Source organism: Hipposideros armiger, unplaced genomic scaffold, assembly GCF_001890085.2.
Source record: "Hipposideros armiger isolate ML-2016 unplaced genomic scaffold, ASM189008v1 scaffold_390, whole genome shotgun sequence".
NCBI classification, from domain to species: Eukaryota; Metazoa; Chordata; class Mammalia; order Chiroptera; family Hipposideridae; genus Hipposideros; species Hipposideros armiger.
Window position 1 is genome coordinate 1,486,723 of NW_017731740.1, and position 17,945 is coordinate 1,504,667.

At 38.9% G+C, this 17,945-nt stretch overlaps 1 protein-coding gene across 4 annotated transcripts in view; it reads right to left on the reverse strand.

Moving 5' to 3' along the window:
• The window catches only part of PRPF18 (pre-mRNA processing factor 18), a 77,709-nt gene that overhangs the window by 45,141 nt on the left and 14,623 nt on the right, over positions 1-17,945 (reverse strand). For 2 of the 4 annotated variants that reach the window (XM_019663425.1, XM_019663424.1), the window contains exon 1: positions 5,059-5,262. The exons of the other annotated variants lie outside the window; for them this stretch is intronic. In XM_019663425.1, coding sequence (XP_019518970.1) covers positions 5,059-5,124 — 66 coding nt within the window. In that variant the 5' untranslated portion in view covers positions 5,125-5,262. Of the gene's footprint in view, positions 1-5,058; positions 5,263-17,945 lie in introns of those variants that run through there. 4 annotated transcript variants of the gene reach the window in all.

Consider the following 17,945-nt stretch of genomic DNA (forward strand, 5'->3'; position numbering starts at 1 on the left):
CCCCGTGCCCACCATCAGGAGAATGGATCAACAAACTGGGTATATACAGACAACAGAATGCTACTCATCAACAAAAGGAATAAACAACTGACACATGCAACAGCATGAATAAAACTCAAAACATTATTCTGATTAAACAAAGTGGGATATAAAACAGGACATCGTGTGATCCCATTTATGTGAAATTCTAGAACAGGCAAAACTAATCGATGCTGGAAAGAAAGCAGAACAGTGGTTGCTTCTAAGGCAGCTGGGGCAGGGACTGACTGGAAGATGGAATGAGGGTAATATTCTTTATCCTGATGCAGACTGGTTTACAAAGGCGCATGCATTTGTCAAAATTCATTCAATGGGACACTTGTGATTTCTGTATTTCTTCAAATGTAAATTTTTGCATACACACCAAAAAAGGTACAAACCAACACTGAACATTAGTTGATGATGTGCATATCAAATTGTTTAGGGGTAAAGTGTACCCATGTATGCAACCTAATTTGAATGCATACAGAGAGTATGCTGTTTTCATTACTCTACCTGCAGCTGAAAAACACGTGTCTATATGGCAAAGCTGCCGCATCTTCCATCAACTCAAGAGTGTCCCAGCTTTTTACTATAAATCTGTGATAGTCGAAATAGTAACTACTTAGCTTGTGAGTGCTTCTTGGCCCACTGTGGAGAAGCTGCTAAAATAGCCTACCACCTATTCTAAAATGTTCTGCCTTAGTGTAACTATTCTGAGCAAATATATTAAAATGTTAACTGCAGTTATAATTGTAGAATCTAGGTGGTAGGTATATGGGTGTTCACTGTTCAGTTCTTCGGAGTTTTCTGTACCTTTGAAATTTTTCATGGTATAATGTTAAGAAAAAAAATCTATTTTGCAGATGTCAAAATATGGTATCAACATAACAGCAAACTCCCCACCACACTGTTTTACTTTTTACTATACAATACTAAAAAAGAACAAAAAAAACTTATTTCTAAGGCTCCTCAATAACTGTTAAAGAAAGAAAGGAATTGGAGAGGGTTATAGAAGACCGTTGCAAGTAAAGGGATGAACAAGTGTGAGGAAAAGGCAAGTTCAAACAACTGAGAAAATGAAAAAGTTCAGTAGAGCTGGAACAAGTTTGATTGGTGCTAGGAGTTAATGAATGAGCACGGAGATTTTCATCAGCATAAAAATTACTAGTTCTTAACCTTTTTGAGTCAAAGATCCCTTTAATAATATCATAAACAGGAGGAGGGGAAGGGGAAGATATAGCTATATATGCTAATTTTTAAATAATTTTTAATAAAATGTTAAGGAATTGATACTCTAAAATCCATCCAAAGACTACATTTAAGACCCTTGATATAGACTGTAACTGAAATTACAGGTGAATATAAAATTAATGTAAGAGAAACTTCAGTGTGAAGAGAAAGTGGCCTTGGCCTGAACTTTAAGGAAAACCAACAGTTAGAATACAATAAAAAAAAAAAATTTAAAAAAGCAGCAGCCTGTCAAGGAGATCAAGAGTAAGCAGCCTGAGAAGTCAAAGGACAAACCGGAAGCTTTCATGAAAGAGATGTCAAAGGAAGGAGGATGGGTCAAGAGTGTCAAAGTTGTTACTCAGGAAAATGGAGGTCGCTGTTGTCCCTGATTAGAATGGATTCAGAAGAGCTGTGGGGGTAGAAACCAGTTTGCATCAGGTGAAGGAACGTATGGAAATTAAAATTTATTTTAAGAAGCTTGACTGTAAAGAAAGGACAGTGGGTTAAAAACAAAAACATCTTTTTAAATATGGGAGAGACATACTCGTATTTGTTTTGGTGCTGATGGGGATAAGCCAGTAGAGAGACTAAAGACACAGGAAGAAAAAGGGTAAGTGATACTAAGGCTCCTGCTGATGCTAAGAAAGATGAGGTGGGATCCAACGTGCAGGTGGAAGGTTTGACCCAACCTGTAATTGACACCTCATTCATTTTAACAGGAGAAAAGGGGAGGAATTTCTTGCCTGTTGCCTTGTTTCCTCTGTGAAATTGAATGCCTGCTCCTTAAAGGATCAAGAATTACTTTCTTTTTAACCCTCTGTGGCCAAGTGTAGTATCACGCTTATAGGAAACATTCAATAAATACTGGGAAAAAGAGCAAAAATCCTACAAAAAGCCCATCCTCATAACTACAACTAATGAAACTGCTAATTATGCCCCCAATGAGTTCCCCAGGCAGCCTGGTTTTCCACATAAATGAGGCTTTGTGTTAAGCGAAGATTCACGTGTGTGTGTGTGTGTGTGTGTGTGTGTGTGTGTGTGTGTGTGTGTGTGGTGGGGGGGGCAGGGCGTGAGTGCTCCAAAGTGCTGGTATTCTGGCAATTACCTCTGAGTGGTTCCACCAGGCAGAACGTTTTAGGACAGGTGATAGGAGGCTTATTTTAGGAGCTCTCCAGTTTAACAAAGGGGCACTCCTAAGGTATTTACTATTTCAACTATCAGACTAACAATAAAAACCTGGGACACCACTTGAACTGACCAAGATGAGGAGGTTCTCCTGGAAGAATAACAGAATATAGGCAGGTATTTTCCAGCTACATAGGGCAATGAAAACTTGTCATTGATTCCTCAGCCATTTATTTAAAAATAGGAAAAAAGAATGGATTAAAACAATAAAGCAGATGACAGAATCACATGTAGTTAAGGTAAGAATTGTTTCATGAAACTGTTTTCATGTGCATATCAGAGCAAAATATGAAAATTTATTTCTTACTGTGGCTGGGGCATTGAAAAGTTTGAAAGTTACTGACACTATGATACAGAAAGACAAAAGCTCTACAGGAACTGATTATATATAAAATTATACAGCTGCAAATCAAGACTGTCTCCCCACACATACAAAAAGAAAAGACGTCTAGCTACACATATTCTCTCATACAGGCACACCTCGAGATATTAAGGGTTCGGTTCCAGACCACCGCAATAAAGCAGGTATCGCAAAACAGCGAGTTGGAAGGTTTTTTTTGCTGGCAAAGGGTCTTGCCTTAAATTTGTAAAAAAAAAAAAAAAATCTGTGTTTTTATTGTGCAATAAAGCAAAGTGCAATAAAGTGAGGTATGCTTGAATTATTCAAGAGCATTCACCTGATTATGCAAATATCCACATTATAAACCTTGAGGAAGAGCTCAGCTTTTCATGGTTTAATTTTCCTTCTAAAATACTTAGATTTCAACATCCTGGACCTTCCTAACATCAACTATGCATGGCAACATCTAAATCACTCTTCAAATACTCCCAAATCACTCATCAGAAGATAAAATTTCCTGAAGTGGAGATAAAAATATTAAGTTACAAAAATGGACTTTTCTCCCCTTATCTGCTAAGTGGCATTCTATTTAATTAGCTCCACTTTGCTAATTTTTTTAAAGTTTCATTGACTATGAAATCTGCCATCTGCCAAACAATCCCAACTTACTTACACTACATCATATATATACATTAATCACACATTACATCCAGGGAGTGAAGCAGATATTCTCAAGGTGTGGTTCCCAGACCCCTGGGGTTCTTAAGATCCTTTGAGAGAGTCCTGAGGTCAAAACCATTTTCAGTACTAAGGAGTTATTTGCCTGGTCACTCTGTGGACATTTGCACTGTGGGGGAAAAGCAACTGCAAGTCTCCTAAAGCCTCAGCAGGAATCAAAGCAGTGGAACTAGAGTGTACCAGCATTCTTCAATGTTAAGCACTAGCTGTAAAGGGGGTGCAGAGGACCAGATTCACTTAGTCTCCTTCACAAAGTAGTAAAATGATTGATTTTATTGAGTCTTGACCACATCTTTTTCATACCCTGTGATGAAACAGGAAGTATACATAAAGTACTTCTCATTTATACCAAAGTATGAATTGGTTGTCTGGAGGAAAGGCACTTGTGTGATTAAGTTGCAAACTAAACCAGCTGCTTTTCTCATGGAATACTATTTTTACATAAAAGAATACCCAACAAACATACTATAGTTATTAAGACTTTGGTATCTGGCAAACAACTTCCCAAAAGTGAACCAAGTGAGCCAGACACTTGGGGAAACAATGCTAGTATTTGTTGCCTATAATAAAACTCCAGCTTTCAGGGGAAAATTTAAATTCTGGAGAACCTAGATCTGCCCTCATGAGTTTGACAGTTTCCCAATACTTAAAGGTGTTTCTCATGTGACATCACTGGAGATACAAAATAACGTGATTTTTTTAATATTGTGTAATCAAACATGTCAACATTTGTAAGAGCTGCACAGCTCAGTGAACCAATACTTTTCAAATGATCAATGAATATATATTTTTTAAATTTCTCAGCGTTAACTTCTAATATGGTAAATACCGATAAGCATAAACAAAAGCCCTTTGGGATCCTCAATAATTTGGAAGAGTGTAAAGGGGTCCTGAGGAAAAAAAAGCTTTGAGAACCGGTGATCTAAGTTATGGTTATGCAATAAAGTATTGGAGATCAACTTAAGGAAACTCCTAAATCCCATAAGTCTTTCTCCTCTCTCTCCTTTTCCTCCACTTTCTCCTTCCTATCAGTGAAAAGCTGACCAACGGGCTTTTTTCTATGTGTTTGGGGGAGGGAGAGAGATCATGCAATAAAAAAGCGGGTTTTACTAGTAGGAAGGAATCAAAGACTTTTGAAGACTCATTCTGAGCCTGCCCTTCTGTTCTAGTTACGCACAAACCCTTAGTAAAACCACAGACGTGAAGGACCAGAAGAACTGGGGAAAAATTCCCAAGAAGACCGACAGGTGGGAGTGGGTACAAGGGGGCAGTTAGGCAAACTGCGAGGGAACAAGAGGCGGCTGGGGGGAAACATGACAGAATCGTGGGTTTTCCTGCAATTCCCCTACTCCCTCCCTAAGGCTCCCGAGTAAGATGTCAAGCAGTGGATACGGAGGGGCCGCTCCGGGGTCACGGCCGGGCTCTCGCTAAGCCCCAGGCCCGCCCGGAATCCTTTCAGTGCCAGTCCCCTCACTCCCCGTCTCCCCCCGCCCCCCTACACCACCCCTCGGTCAGCAGCACCCCACGACCCCAAGGATCCTCACCACCAGCAGGTTTTTCTCCTCCACCAGCTGCCGCTTCCGGAGGATCTCCGATTTCAGAATGTCCATCTCGCTGCCCGGGTTTGAGCTCGAGTTTCCCTCTCCGGCTCCTTGGACCAAGCGTCACCCGGACAGACGCCGCGAAACCAACCCAAACTGCCAGCCCAAACTCCGGACGACAACAATGACAGGGGCCGCTTCCGGCGGAAGCTGAGGTGAGCGAGAGGAGGGAAGAGGGCGCCCCAGGTCGCCTGCTGTCGACGAAGCCGTCGTGTGTGAGCGCCCCCTGGCGGCTCCCTCCGGCAGCGCGCCTGTAGTTTCCACTAGTAACCGGTACAAAGGAACGTGGATTCAAACGCGAGTCCTCTGAATCTTGTGGAGGTTGACATGCTTCGTTTTTCATGGACCTGCTTGTACCTGCTAGTTCAGGTCCAAAAGCCTCCTCGTAGAACACCTCAATTATGTTAAATAAGGCCAGCTCCTTACTTTTACCAGAAGCTCACATCATTTTCTGAAGTTACCGGCTTGCCAAAATTTATGTACCAGCGAGTGAGAAAAACTGCTAGCTCATTAATATAAAGTAACAGTTCATTGCTAGTCTGTTAAATTCCCTGTAAAATTAAGCAACTACATCCACTTAAGTATTTTTCAGAAGTAAATTTGGCTCTCCGCCCTCAGTTCTAGATTGCTTACATAGCTTAGTGATAATGGAACATTTATCCCTACCTGAAATAACCTTATTGGTCATGTGTTCAGCAATCAAGATTTTCAGTGACATGATTGGAGATGTAATCAGAAATTATTTTTTTTAGTCCAACCCAAGAAGGAAAATTAAATTGGGGGAAAAAAATTTATCAGATATTTTAATTTTAGAAAGACCCTAAAAACTATTTACAATGCACTTATTTTTGGTTCTATGCCATTGAAGCTTTTTAAAATTCTATTTAAGTCATGAATGATCGGTATTTGACATGTTAGTTTTTCCCACTCAAAAGGAAAGGGATATCATTCAGTTCAGTCAATTAATAATAGGTGAGATGTTTTATCAAAATAAAAGATAAAGAATTGTTGATTTCAATTTGAGAAGTCTTTATTGTACACATGTGTGTGTTGCACCTAAAGACATATGACTTTTGCCAGAAATAAATCAACATTGGAAGTTAATTCACTTTCTAACCTAAGATGCTTTGCTAATTTTTAGGGCTTTTGAAAGCTTAAGACATTTTACAAAGAAACAGTTCTTGAACTAATAAACATGGCAACATTCTTAAATGGATATCTGTTTTCTGAGTCACATAATTCCATAAGCAAATTCTAATTTATTAGGATTTTCCTGATTTAGGGATTAGAGGTCATGACACAAAAACCTGAAGGGTTGACACAAAGGATAGTAACAGTAAGGAATGTTTACAGAGAACATGAAGAAACAAGTTGGCCAGATGGGATTAAATTAGTGTAAGCCAGAGAAGATACTAGCTACCAAAAGAAGGTTCCTATTAAATTTCAGACTTTCATTAATTTTGATGTTTATGTAAACATGTGCATTAAATCTTGATTAAGGGTGAGAGGTGAGTACTTGAACAAGCAAACTGATAAGTACGCTTTTCAGTATAGTTGGGGGGAAAAAGATGACCAGGAAAATTTAGAAACACTTAAGAGAACCAATCAATCCTGATTCTAAATAGGGAGAATGTATTCATTTTTAAAATATACATTCCTGCCACTGAACTGCATACTTACCAATGGTTAAGATGATAAACTTTATGTTTATTTTTACCACCAAAAAAATGAGTTAATAAAAAGACACCGTATCTGCCAAAAATAAATAAATAAATAATAAAATACGCATTCTATTCCATCACAATAGAATTTAAAAAGTAAAGTATTGGAAACAACCCAAATGTCTTAAATGGGAGAATGGTTAAACAGTCTATAGTTCATACATACAACTAAGTGATATGGAACATTAAAACCCATGTTTCTAAAAATATTCAATGATATGAGAGTGCTCATGATATAATATTTAGTAAAAACGTAGAATGAAACTAAAAATACGGCATATAGTCTCTATTTGGTAAGAAAAGCATATAAACCTAGAAAAATTATTGGAAAAACACAGTCAAAATATCAGATTATCTGGCAATAGTACCACTGGTGATTGTTCTCTTTTTAAACCATACTTTGGTACAAATTTCACAATTTGGAAAAAAAGATATCCAGATAACAGTCATTTTGTTTCATTTATTTATTACCGAAATTCTTTATAAATTTTCCCAGCATAACTACTTTTGAAATTACATATGATAAATTCCAAATAATGCCAGTAAAAGAAAACAAGGGATTAGACAAAGAAGAATATTTTTTAAATCTTCATAATTATTCAATCAATATTTGGATATCTTCTATGAGCTCTGTACTATCTTAGGTTCTGTGGCCCAAACCAAATATAAAACCCAGTCTAACCCTTGGGGATATTACCAGCTAACTTGGGAATCAAGAAATAAATCCTGAAAAGGTAAATTAGGTAAGATAAATATGATTTAAGAGCATATATGGGGTTTTAATAAAGTATTCACAGAAATTAAAGACCAGTCATTTTCTAAAAGAAATAGTAAAAACAATATATGATTGATGAGATTATTCCTCTGTTGGAATAATTCGTCCTAAGAGATAATTTGTCATTTTTGGAGACTGGAAGAAATACCAAACTTAATCAGGAAGGCTTGGGTTTGTTTTGTTGCTGTACTAAAGGATAGAATGTAACTTTTAAAAACTATATAATCAAATACCTGTATAATCTAATACAGTGGCCCTCAATCTTCAGAATAACCTGGAGGACTTTTTACCCAGGCTGCTGGTCTCCATCCCCAGGATATCTCATTCAGGAGGTTTGGGGTGGGGCCCAAGAATCTGCTTTTTTAACAAGTTCCCAAGTGAGGCAGCTGCTGTTGATCCAAGGACCACACTTTGAGAACCACTGATATAATATATTATTTTCGAATCTTTCTGGAGGAAAAAGGTGAGTGAATCACAAACTCGATCTGCACAGTCTTGATAAACAGGAGCAGAGGAGGAGGCATGTGTCTGCAGCACTGTTACGGTCACCTCTTAGGGTGCCCGCCCACTCACAGTGATGCTGCTGGAAATTTCCTAATGGAAGGCAGGCTCCCTTTGGATCAAGCCACATTCACATGCTTGCTTTGTGTGGTTACACCACATGACAGGCACCTGACTCAATGTGGGCCAATCAGAGCCGGTTCCCTAGAAAATTGATATTGGAATTGAGTCAATGTTCCCAAGATGCAGGAAATATAAAATGTAAATTCCAGACAGGTAGAGAGTCATGTCAGTGGTGTGCTGGAGCCAGACCAGTCCATACTGACCTGCAAGAGCCCATGGCTAAATTTTTAAGAATTTTGAGAGTCAGCTGTTAAGCATAGCCAATATTAAAAATTAAATGTTTATTTATAATTAAATACATTGTATTACAAACAAAGGTAATAAATACACAGTACCTATTACTTCTAATTATATTACCACATTTTACTATTATTTATGTTCCTGGAGTTAGCTATGACTTACATCTTTGTGGTGGAAATATATATAATTTTTGGTGGTGGATACACATATAATGTTGCTACTACATATCTTCTACTGACACCACACGTGGGGGTGTCATATTGGCAGCTTGAAAGCAACCATAGTGGGAGTATTTACACCACAGAAACAGGCAAATGCTAAAAACCTGGACTTGATTTATCGTTTTGTTGATTGTCTAAATTTCGCAAAGTTAGAAAGAAATGAGAAATGGAGAAAATGTTAATACAGATTGGAGTTTCTCGACCTTGGACCAGATCATTCCTTTTGGGGGGAGGGATGTCCCTGATTCTACCCATAAGAGGCCAGTGACACTCCTTCTACAGTTGTGACAACCAAAAATGTCTCAGAACATTATCAATTCTCCCATAAGGAATAAATTCCCTCTCCACTTAAAAACCACTGATAAAAATTAAATATAAAATTATTGTGTCTATAGCTGTTACATCTTCTAAATGCTCAAGAATGTAGAGAAAAACATAAATGAAGAGATAAATGAAAGAAAACAAGACCCAAAGGAACTTCACAAGATGAAAACTACAATATCTGAAACAGAGAAGACACTGATGACATTAACAGCAGATTAGACACAGCAGAAAAAAGTCACTGAACTTGAAGATATCACAGATGTAATCCAAAGAAGAAATAGAGACAGAAAAAAAATTGAAAATAAAAAAGAATAGAGCATCAGTGACTAGTGGAACAGCATCGAGCAATCTAGTGTATCTGTAATTGGAGCCCCAGAAAGGTCTTGTTGGGGGATATTTCAAGAAATAATGTCCAAAATTTTTCCATATTTGATGAAAAGTAGAAAATACACAGACCAAGAAGCTCATGAACCCAGCCAAAAACTACACAAAGGCACATCATTATTTTATTTCTGAGAAACAGTGATAAAGGAATATGTTAAAAGCTGCCCCCCACCCAGAAGTTATTATATAAAGAAGAACAAACAAAAGAATGGCTGCAGATTTCCATTAGAAATGATGCAACTCAGAAGACAACGGTGTGACATTTTTGAAGTACTGAAAGGAAAAACTGTCAACCTAGACATCTACACTCAGCCAAAATATCTATTAAAAATAAGGTGAACTAAAGATTTTTTCAGACAAATTAAAGTTGAGAGGATTCATCAGCAAACCTTCACTACAAGAAATGTTAAAGAAATTTTTTCAAATGGAAGAATAATTATGTAAAAGGAAAAGAGTGCAGAAATGCAAAACATATATAATACATAAAAGACTTTTTCTAATGTTTAATCTCTTTAAAAGAAAGGTAATTGACTATTTAAATCAACAATTGTATTAAATGTAAATTGCCTAAACAGTACAATTGGAAGGCAGATTATGAGACTGAAAAAAATAACACCCAACTATATGATATCTATAAGAATCCCACTTTAAATATAAAAGCACAAATAAGTTAAAGGTAAAAGGATAGGAAAAGATATATGCATGCAGACATTAATAAAAAGAAATCGGGAGCAGCTATATTAATATCAGACTAAGTAAACTTCAGAATAAGAAATATTACTAGGGAGGAAGAGGGATATTTCATAATGATAAACATATCAGTATATCAAGAGGACATACAATCCTAAATGTGTATGCACCTAATAACACAGCATCAAAGTACATGAAGCAAAAACTGTTAGAACTGTAAGGAAAAGTTAACAAGTCCACAATTATAGGTAGAGATTTCCACACATCAATATCAGTAGTTGTTGGAATAAGTAGATAAAAAACCAGTAAGGATATAGTAGGCTTGAACACTGTTAACCAACATGGCCTATTTAAAATTTATAGAACACTCCACCCTGAACTTCAGAATGCATACATATTCTTTTCAAGTCCATTTGGAACATGTACTAAGACATATCATATTCGAGGACATTAAACAAGTTTCAATAAATTTAAAAGAATTAAAACCATATGATGAATGTTTTGTGATAACAAATATACTAAAGTAGAAATCAATAACAGAAAAATATCTAGAAAAATCCCCAAATATTGAAAATTAAACAATGCAATTGTATATAACCCATAGGGTCAAATAAACATTATGTAAGTGAAATATTCCAGACACAAAACACCACATACTGCATGATTCCATTAATATGAATTCTTAAAAAGTTAAAGCTATAGTGTTATGAAGCAGCTTGGTGACTGCCAGGAGCTGGGGCTTCAACTGGCAATTGACTACAAATGGGCAGGAAGGAAATTTTTTCAGGAGATGGGAATATTTCTATATCATGGAGTGGCTAAAAAAAAAAGACACTTCCAGACCCTCCCTAAACTTCCTATCATCTGGTATATTCCCTACACCTCTGACTGCATCCATTACTTAGCACTCTCTACCACTCTCTTCTCCTGTGCTAACCATCACACCCAAAATATACACCAGCTTTTGGCGGAGGGAACTCTTTGTGACAGCAGCTACTACAGTTCATAGCACCCAAAAGGAGGGACAAGACATTGCAATGTGGCAATAGAAAAGCTGGCTATGAACAGCCCAAGTGGTAGAAAAATCTGTCAAAACACAGCCATAGCCTGTATATTTCATCAATTTTTAAGACACTCCTTTTTTCATGTTTTAACTCCCCTGAAATACAGATATGTCTTTCAATTGATGGCATCATGCAATTATAATTGGGTATGTTTTATTTTTCTTAGGGGTAAATTTTTTTAAACATTGTGTCTTAGAATTGGTGACAGAATTCTGACTGAATCTCCAGAGAGTCAATAAACTGAAGAATGGCTAGATGCAGGAGGCACAGGATTTTGCTGTGGCTTATAAGGGAAAGAGAGCAGTGACGACTGCCAAGGCAGAATCCAGAGGACTGGAACCCATGCCATGGGCCAGAGCTGCCATGTTACATTTCAGATTAACAGCCCTGTCTCCACCTATTCCTGTCCCCAGTTAAGGCTGAGGAGGTACCCTGGCAAGTGATGCAAACAGACTTTGGAATTAGAAGTGACTCCTAAAAACGGCTGGAAGAGACAGTGGCAGGAAAAGGTAACAAAAGCAAGTCTCATTTCCAGCAGATGGCACCATAAACAGAGAAGACAAATAGATGGGCTTGTGCCTGGCTTGCTCAAGGAGGAGTATGGTTGGCCAATTGCATAATGAAATTAGGTAACTAAGGAACAAGCCATAGTGCTACTGATGGACTAGAGGATGGGGCCTCGGTATTATAATAACTTAATCTTTCTGGATTTCAGTTCTTCCTCTGAATGAAGGGATAATAATAATACCTACTTAACAGAATAATACCTACTAACAACAGAATTAGTGTGTCGATTAAAAAATAATAATAACGGGGGCCGGCCGAGTGGCGCGATGGTTAAGAACTGGCTTGGGACGCCAGAGGCCCTGGTTCAGATCCCACGTATGAGGGCCAGTGACACTGCCCTCCACAGCTAAGATGCTGAACAACAGCTCAACCTGGAGCTGGGCTGCTGTGAGTCGCCGGCGACAGCGTAGGCTGCAGCCCCTGTGGCAGTGGGTTGCCATGGGCTACCGTGTTGTAGACAGCAGCCAGCAGCCGCAGTGAGCGGCCGTCCAGAAGCCAGCGACTGATCTGCCTCGCTCAGGAAGAGCGCAATGATGGTGCCAAGTTGGGCCAGTGAAGCGACGTCCTCCACAACTAGACTGAAGAGCAAAACGACAGTAACTTGTCTGTTCCCCTTCCCCCAATTCCCCAGCACTGTTCCCATCCCCCCAATTCCCCAATAAAAATCTTTTAAAAAAAATAAAAAAATAATAATAATAACGGGCCAGCCGAGTGGCTCAGTTGGTTAAGAGTTAGCTTAAGAGCGCGAGCTCTGAACAACAGGGCTGCCAGTTGGATTCCCACCTGGGCCACTGACTGCGACCGAGCTGAGCTGCTGCTGAGCTGCCAACAGGTGGCAGGATGGCTCAGACTGATGAGAGCATGTGCTCCTAACAAGACTGCCTGTTCGATGGTGGGATATGCCCGCCCGCAACTAAGATTGAATTCGGCACCTTGAGCTGAACTGCCACCCGGATGACTCAGCGCTCTTAACAACGAGGCTGCCAGTTCGACTCCCGCATGGGATGGTGGCTATGCCCACCTGCAACTAAGATTGTAACGCAGCACCTTGAGCTTTAGAGGCCATGAGCTGCCGATAAGCAGCCAGATGGCAACTGGCAGCCTCCCCAACTAAGACTGAAGAACAACTTGGCTGGTCCCCCTCCCCAATTCCCCAATTAAAAAATTTAAAAAATAATTTAAAAAAATAACAAAAAGGGCTAAAAATAAGCCTGGCATATGGTAAGTATTCAATAATTTTATGTATCATTATAGTCATTTCCATAAATATTTTAAAGTTCATCCATTCATTCTTTCTTTCAGAAAACCATTTATTTAGTAGTTATGATGACACAAGCTGAATAATTTCTATTTTGTTACTGTTTTTTATGTCTTTTTAATATGTTTAGAAATAACCAGTAGGAAATGCCAGTTCCTTGTAACTCCTACTTACCCTCCTCAGTATATTTTATTTCTGTCCCATCATCCTGTCAGTTAAGCAATTAGTGAAAATAGTGCCAGAATTTTTACTCTTTACATTAAAACCAATACTTTTGATTCATCATAGAATATATCAGATGTTAGCATGCCAACAATGATCTAGAAAAACACACAGGACTAAAAAAAGAGAAGTAGAAAGCAGCTTTGTCACTTAAGGAGGTGGGATTGTAGGGCAGTCATTTGCAAAATAAAGATAATACTTAACTGGCAGAGATTTTGAGAGAAACAAATAAGATGATATAAGTCAAAATGCATAAATTTATTTTACAAGTAGACTTTAAATCATAATAGGTTTTTGTTATCAAAACTAACATGGTACACCTGAAACTAATATGTTATATATCAATTATACCTCAATTTTTAAAAATTAAAAAATTTAAATTAAAAAAAGTAACATGGTTTTCTTTTGACTGATGAAGATTTTTAGTAATTAAATATATTTACATAGTAACTTCCTACAAAAGAATCCTCAAATCTAAGTCTCAGAATTCCTAAGAGAGATAAGAGACAAAAATAATGTATTACTGAGTTTATTTATCACATTTTGTTGTATTGAGAGGGAAGTTTCCAAGACTTATTAGTGGGCACTAGTGCTAGATCTAGAATCTGTACCTTCTACTTCCCAAATTTGTATTTCTCCCCTTGAATTCTAAACCCCACAACCTTTCAAAAGGGAAAAGCTACATACAGACCAGAGGTTTCTCAAACGTGGCTGCTCACTAGAATCATCTGGGAGCTTTTGGAAAATACGAATGTGCAGGACTTATTCCAGACCAATTACATCAGAATCTCTGAATGTGGAGTCTAAACATTATTCATTCTAAAAGCTCCCAGGTGATTATAATGTGCATCCAATACTGAGAATCACGAGTAGAGAATTAAATATCAGCTATGCAATGTGAAAATCACACATGTGCTACAATACACTTTCCAATGTCAGCTTCTCTCCTGAAATGGTTTTGTCAAGTACATACATACGCCATACTAGTACAAGGCATAGCACTAAGTGTTACGGTATCCTTTTTTTTTTTTTTGTATCTCCATCACTCTTTATTTGTACTTCTCTTGTTGTGGTCAATAATCTGCCTTATTGCATAGTTATTTTTACACTTATTTTAGCCATCTTTCAGAATATATCTTTCTTAGAGGCAAGGACTATGACAGCACCTTTTCATGTCAGTCCTTTACTAATTGTTTTAGTTGCCTACCTTATCATTTCACCTAGAATGGCCCTGCATCCCATCTTCCTGCCTTCACTCCCGCCATGCACCTCCCTTCTGACTATTACACCTATTTTCTTTACCTATGTTCAACTCTCACCTCCACACACTTTATTTTTATTCTCATAGAATTCCATTTACCATTCTGTTCTCCTTCTTTCAAGTGTTTTATGCCCTCACCTATTACCTGAACAGTTTTACAATTCTTCCTCTCCCTCCATGGTTCTTACCTGACATTTTCACTCTTTTCCATTTCTTACTATCTCTTTGCCTCATTCCGTCCCCTTATCACTTAACTCCCTTTCTTCTAAGTTCCCCATAGCGGGTGTTAGCTCTATTCGAAGGTATCAGTTGTCCATGGGAGGGAGCTGGAGCGCTCAGGAGCATCGTTCCTGTTCAATGAGAGCTAGACCTTGGCACAGAGGAAAGGGAGGCAGTTGGGGGAGGAGAGCATGATCATTCCATACTGGAAAGGTAGGGTGTGGGCCAGGTGGGGAGATAGATATGGACCATTATCAAATGTCAAGTGGAAGAGGTAAGCCAAGAAGATAGCCAGCAAGTTCAAGAATCCAGCAAAGAGGAGACAGGTTAGGTCAAGATAGAGAGATAGAAAGGAAACATAGATAACAAAGTGCAGAGATCAGAGTCCATGAGCAAGACAGTTAGATGAACATAGTTACAGCTTCCTAGTTTTAATGGCACTCTACAACTCGTTTGCTGTAATCTGTCAGTCTGAAAGAGTTCATACGTAAATGCATTCTGACTCTGCTCGCTATAGATTTTTCTCCTGAGTATTACTAGATTGGGACTTTGTGGAGTAAATGAGGTGAAAATTATGGTGAAGCTATAGTCCTTACAGTAGATGGTGGACTGGTATGTTAGTTTCTTATATATGGCTCCTATTTACAGGGCTAGGGAGAAAGCAGCTGCCATGAGGAAGTAATGTCAGGTGCTGTGGGGGCTGGGATGGACGAGGCAGAACTGTCAACTCAGAGAGGTGGAAGCAGAGGTAATCATAGGAGCAAATGCAAGCTGTTATGTGGAAAAATTGGAAGTCTATGTCCAAAGGACAGCTTCAAGCACGAGGTCAGAGGGACTAGTACATAGCCATAAATGGGTGGTGGGGCAGGGGATTGGGAGCCACAGGGATCATAAATGTTTTCATGCAGCAGAGTGCAATCATGAAACAAACTTTTGGCATTTCAGGCTGTGCACAGTCAGAGCAGCCATGCATTTACACTGAGTCATGGGCTAGGGGAGCTGGCAGTCTCAGAACACTGGGTCAGGGCAATCGCCTCCAATAGGTCTCTCCTATCATACAGGATAGGTCGAGTTTCTCATCTAGGTTTTCTTGATGGACAGTGGAGTGCTCCCTGGGGTATGTATGCGTATCCCTTGAGCATCCTTCAGTCTGTGCCACTACCACTGGGCCAGAGTTGGAACTAATGTTGGAGGTTGTGTCTACATCAACCTCACCAATCATTTATTTGAAGCTCATATGAGATAACTGGGGTGAGTCTTCAGATGATGTAGTAGAGGACAGGTGCTGAAATTTGAGGTGGGGCAGTATGTATAGGGGGAACTAACTGAATATGGAAGGCAATCAGAGCTGTGAACTTTGTAGTCACAAAGGGCCCTAGACTCTCTGGCAAGGACAGATGGGAAGTGTGATACAAGGAGAACCAGGAGATCTCCCAACCAAATCATTCATTCCCCTTGCTATTTGGTACTTAATGATGATGGCCTTGTATTGCAATGTCCCTTGTGGTGACAGAGTAGGTGTTTCTGAGCAGCCTGAGCTCCTACATAGATTTGACCAGAAGCTGGGTTCACAGAGGTTCTGGACTGTACCGTGAAGAGGTGGTGGTAAAGCCATAAATACCACAAAAGAGTATTCAGAGGAGATCAGTTCACAGAGCTATTATACATAAAGTCAGGGGTTATCTCTGTACTACTCACTTATCTGTTCATCTTTGCTGTCATTAAGGTGTATAAAGAGTGCCACTTTCTCAGGCTCCTCTGAATATTGCTGTCCTCAATAAATTCTGTAGCTGCATAAAATATCTGGACATTGGATGATGGTGATTTCCAAACTGTCTCAGGAGAGTCATTAATGCAGACAGTATTTCAGAGTCCATTGAGTCATAAGCCATAGGGTCTTTGAGCACAGCCCTACCCTACCCTACCCTACCCCAAATGGGGGGTACACTCAAGGGCCAGCGCCCTTCTCCCTCAGCAGTAAATTGGTGAGTTTGAATGATAGCTCTACCAATGGCTCTTCCTTGGCCTTGTTACAACCACCCACCAATCCCACAAGGTAAATAACGTCACCCTTCCCCACCCCACCCCACCCCCGGCAAATAATGCCACAAAGACATGGCATGATTAAGTAACTTTCCCCCAGTCACACAGCTATGAGCAAAGAACACGGAATTGGAACCCAGGTCTGCTTTATTTCAAAGTTCATGATCTTATCAATTAAGTTAGTACTGTGTCAAGGTAAAGATAAAGAACAGTACTGAGGGACAAAAGTGCACAGCTGAAGGCCAATGGTTAGGACTTGTTGATTTCAACATCAGTTCCCATCATAGCCGAAAGGAAAGGAAGAGCGACTACTACAAATTACAGGTACTTGGTGTTTCTAGAAGGGCACTGAAGCCCAGCTATGCTAGAAATCAATATACTAAATCCAATGTGCAGATTTTCAGTAAATAGGTGCCTGGAAGTAGATATCTTTTGTTGTTGTTGTTGCTTGTTTAGTATTATTTTTTCATCAGGACCAAACCTGCTATTGGTGGTTAAATGATGACTTTTTTCAAAGTGGCTACATTTATACTCACTCAAGGCTCATTCCAGGACCTATGAGACATCAGAATACCAATTAATTTATCAAAACAGTCATTTAAATCAGAGAAGGAGTTAGTCTAAGCAGGAAGTTAGAATTACAGAATCTTTAAAACCAACATACAAGGTCTGACAATTAGGCTACCAAACTTGTCCTAGAAAAAGTGTTACCTACTTCATTGCTGAATATAACTACAGTCACCTACGAAGTACTCCCCTTGGGAAGATATGCACTGACTCCAGCGCCTAGTTTACCCTGCAAAGCAAATTTGGAACTCTTTTTCTGGAATGGCCATCAGAGCTGTCGTTGTATTAACCTTGATGTCCTGAATGTCATCAAAATGTCTTCCTTTCAGTATTTTATCTTCAGGTAAAGAAAGAAGTCACTGGGGGCCAGATCAGGTGAGTATGGAAGGTGCTCCAATACAGTTATTTGTTTACTGGCTAAAAACTCTCTCACAGAGAGTGCTGTGTAAGCTGGTGCATTGTCGTGATGCAAGAGCCATGAATTGTTGGCGAAAAGTTCAGGTCGTCTAACTTTTTCATGCAGCCTTTTCAGCACTTCCAAGTAGTAAACTTGGTTAACTGTCCAGTTGGTACAAATTCATAATGAATAATCCTTCTGACATCAAAAAAGGTTTGCAATATTGTTGCAATAAGTTCGCAAACTTAATTGT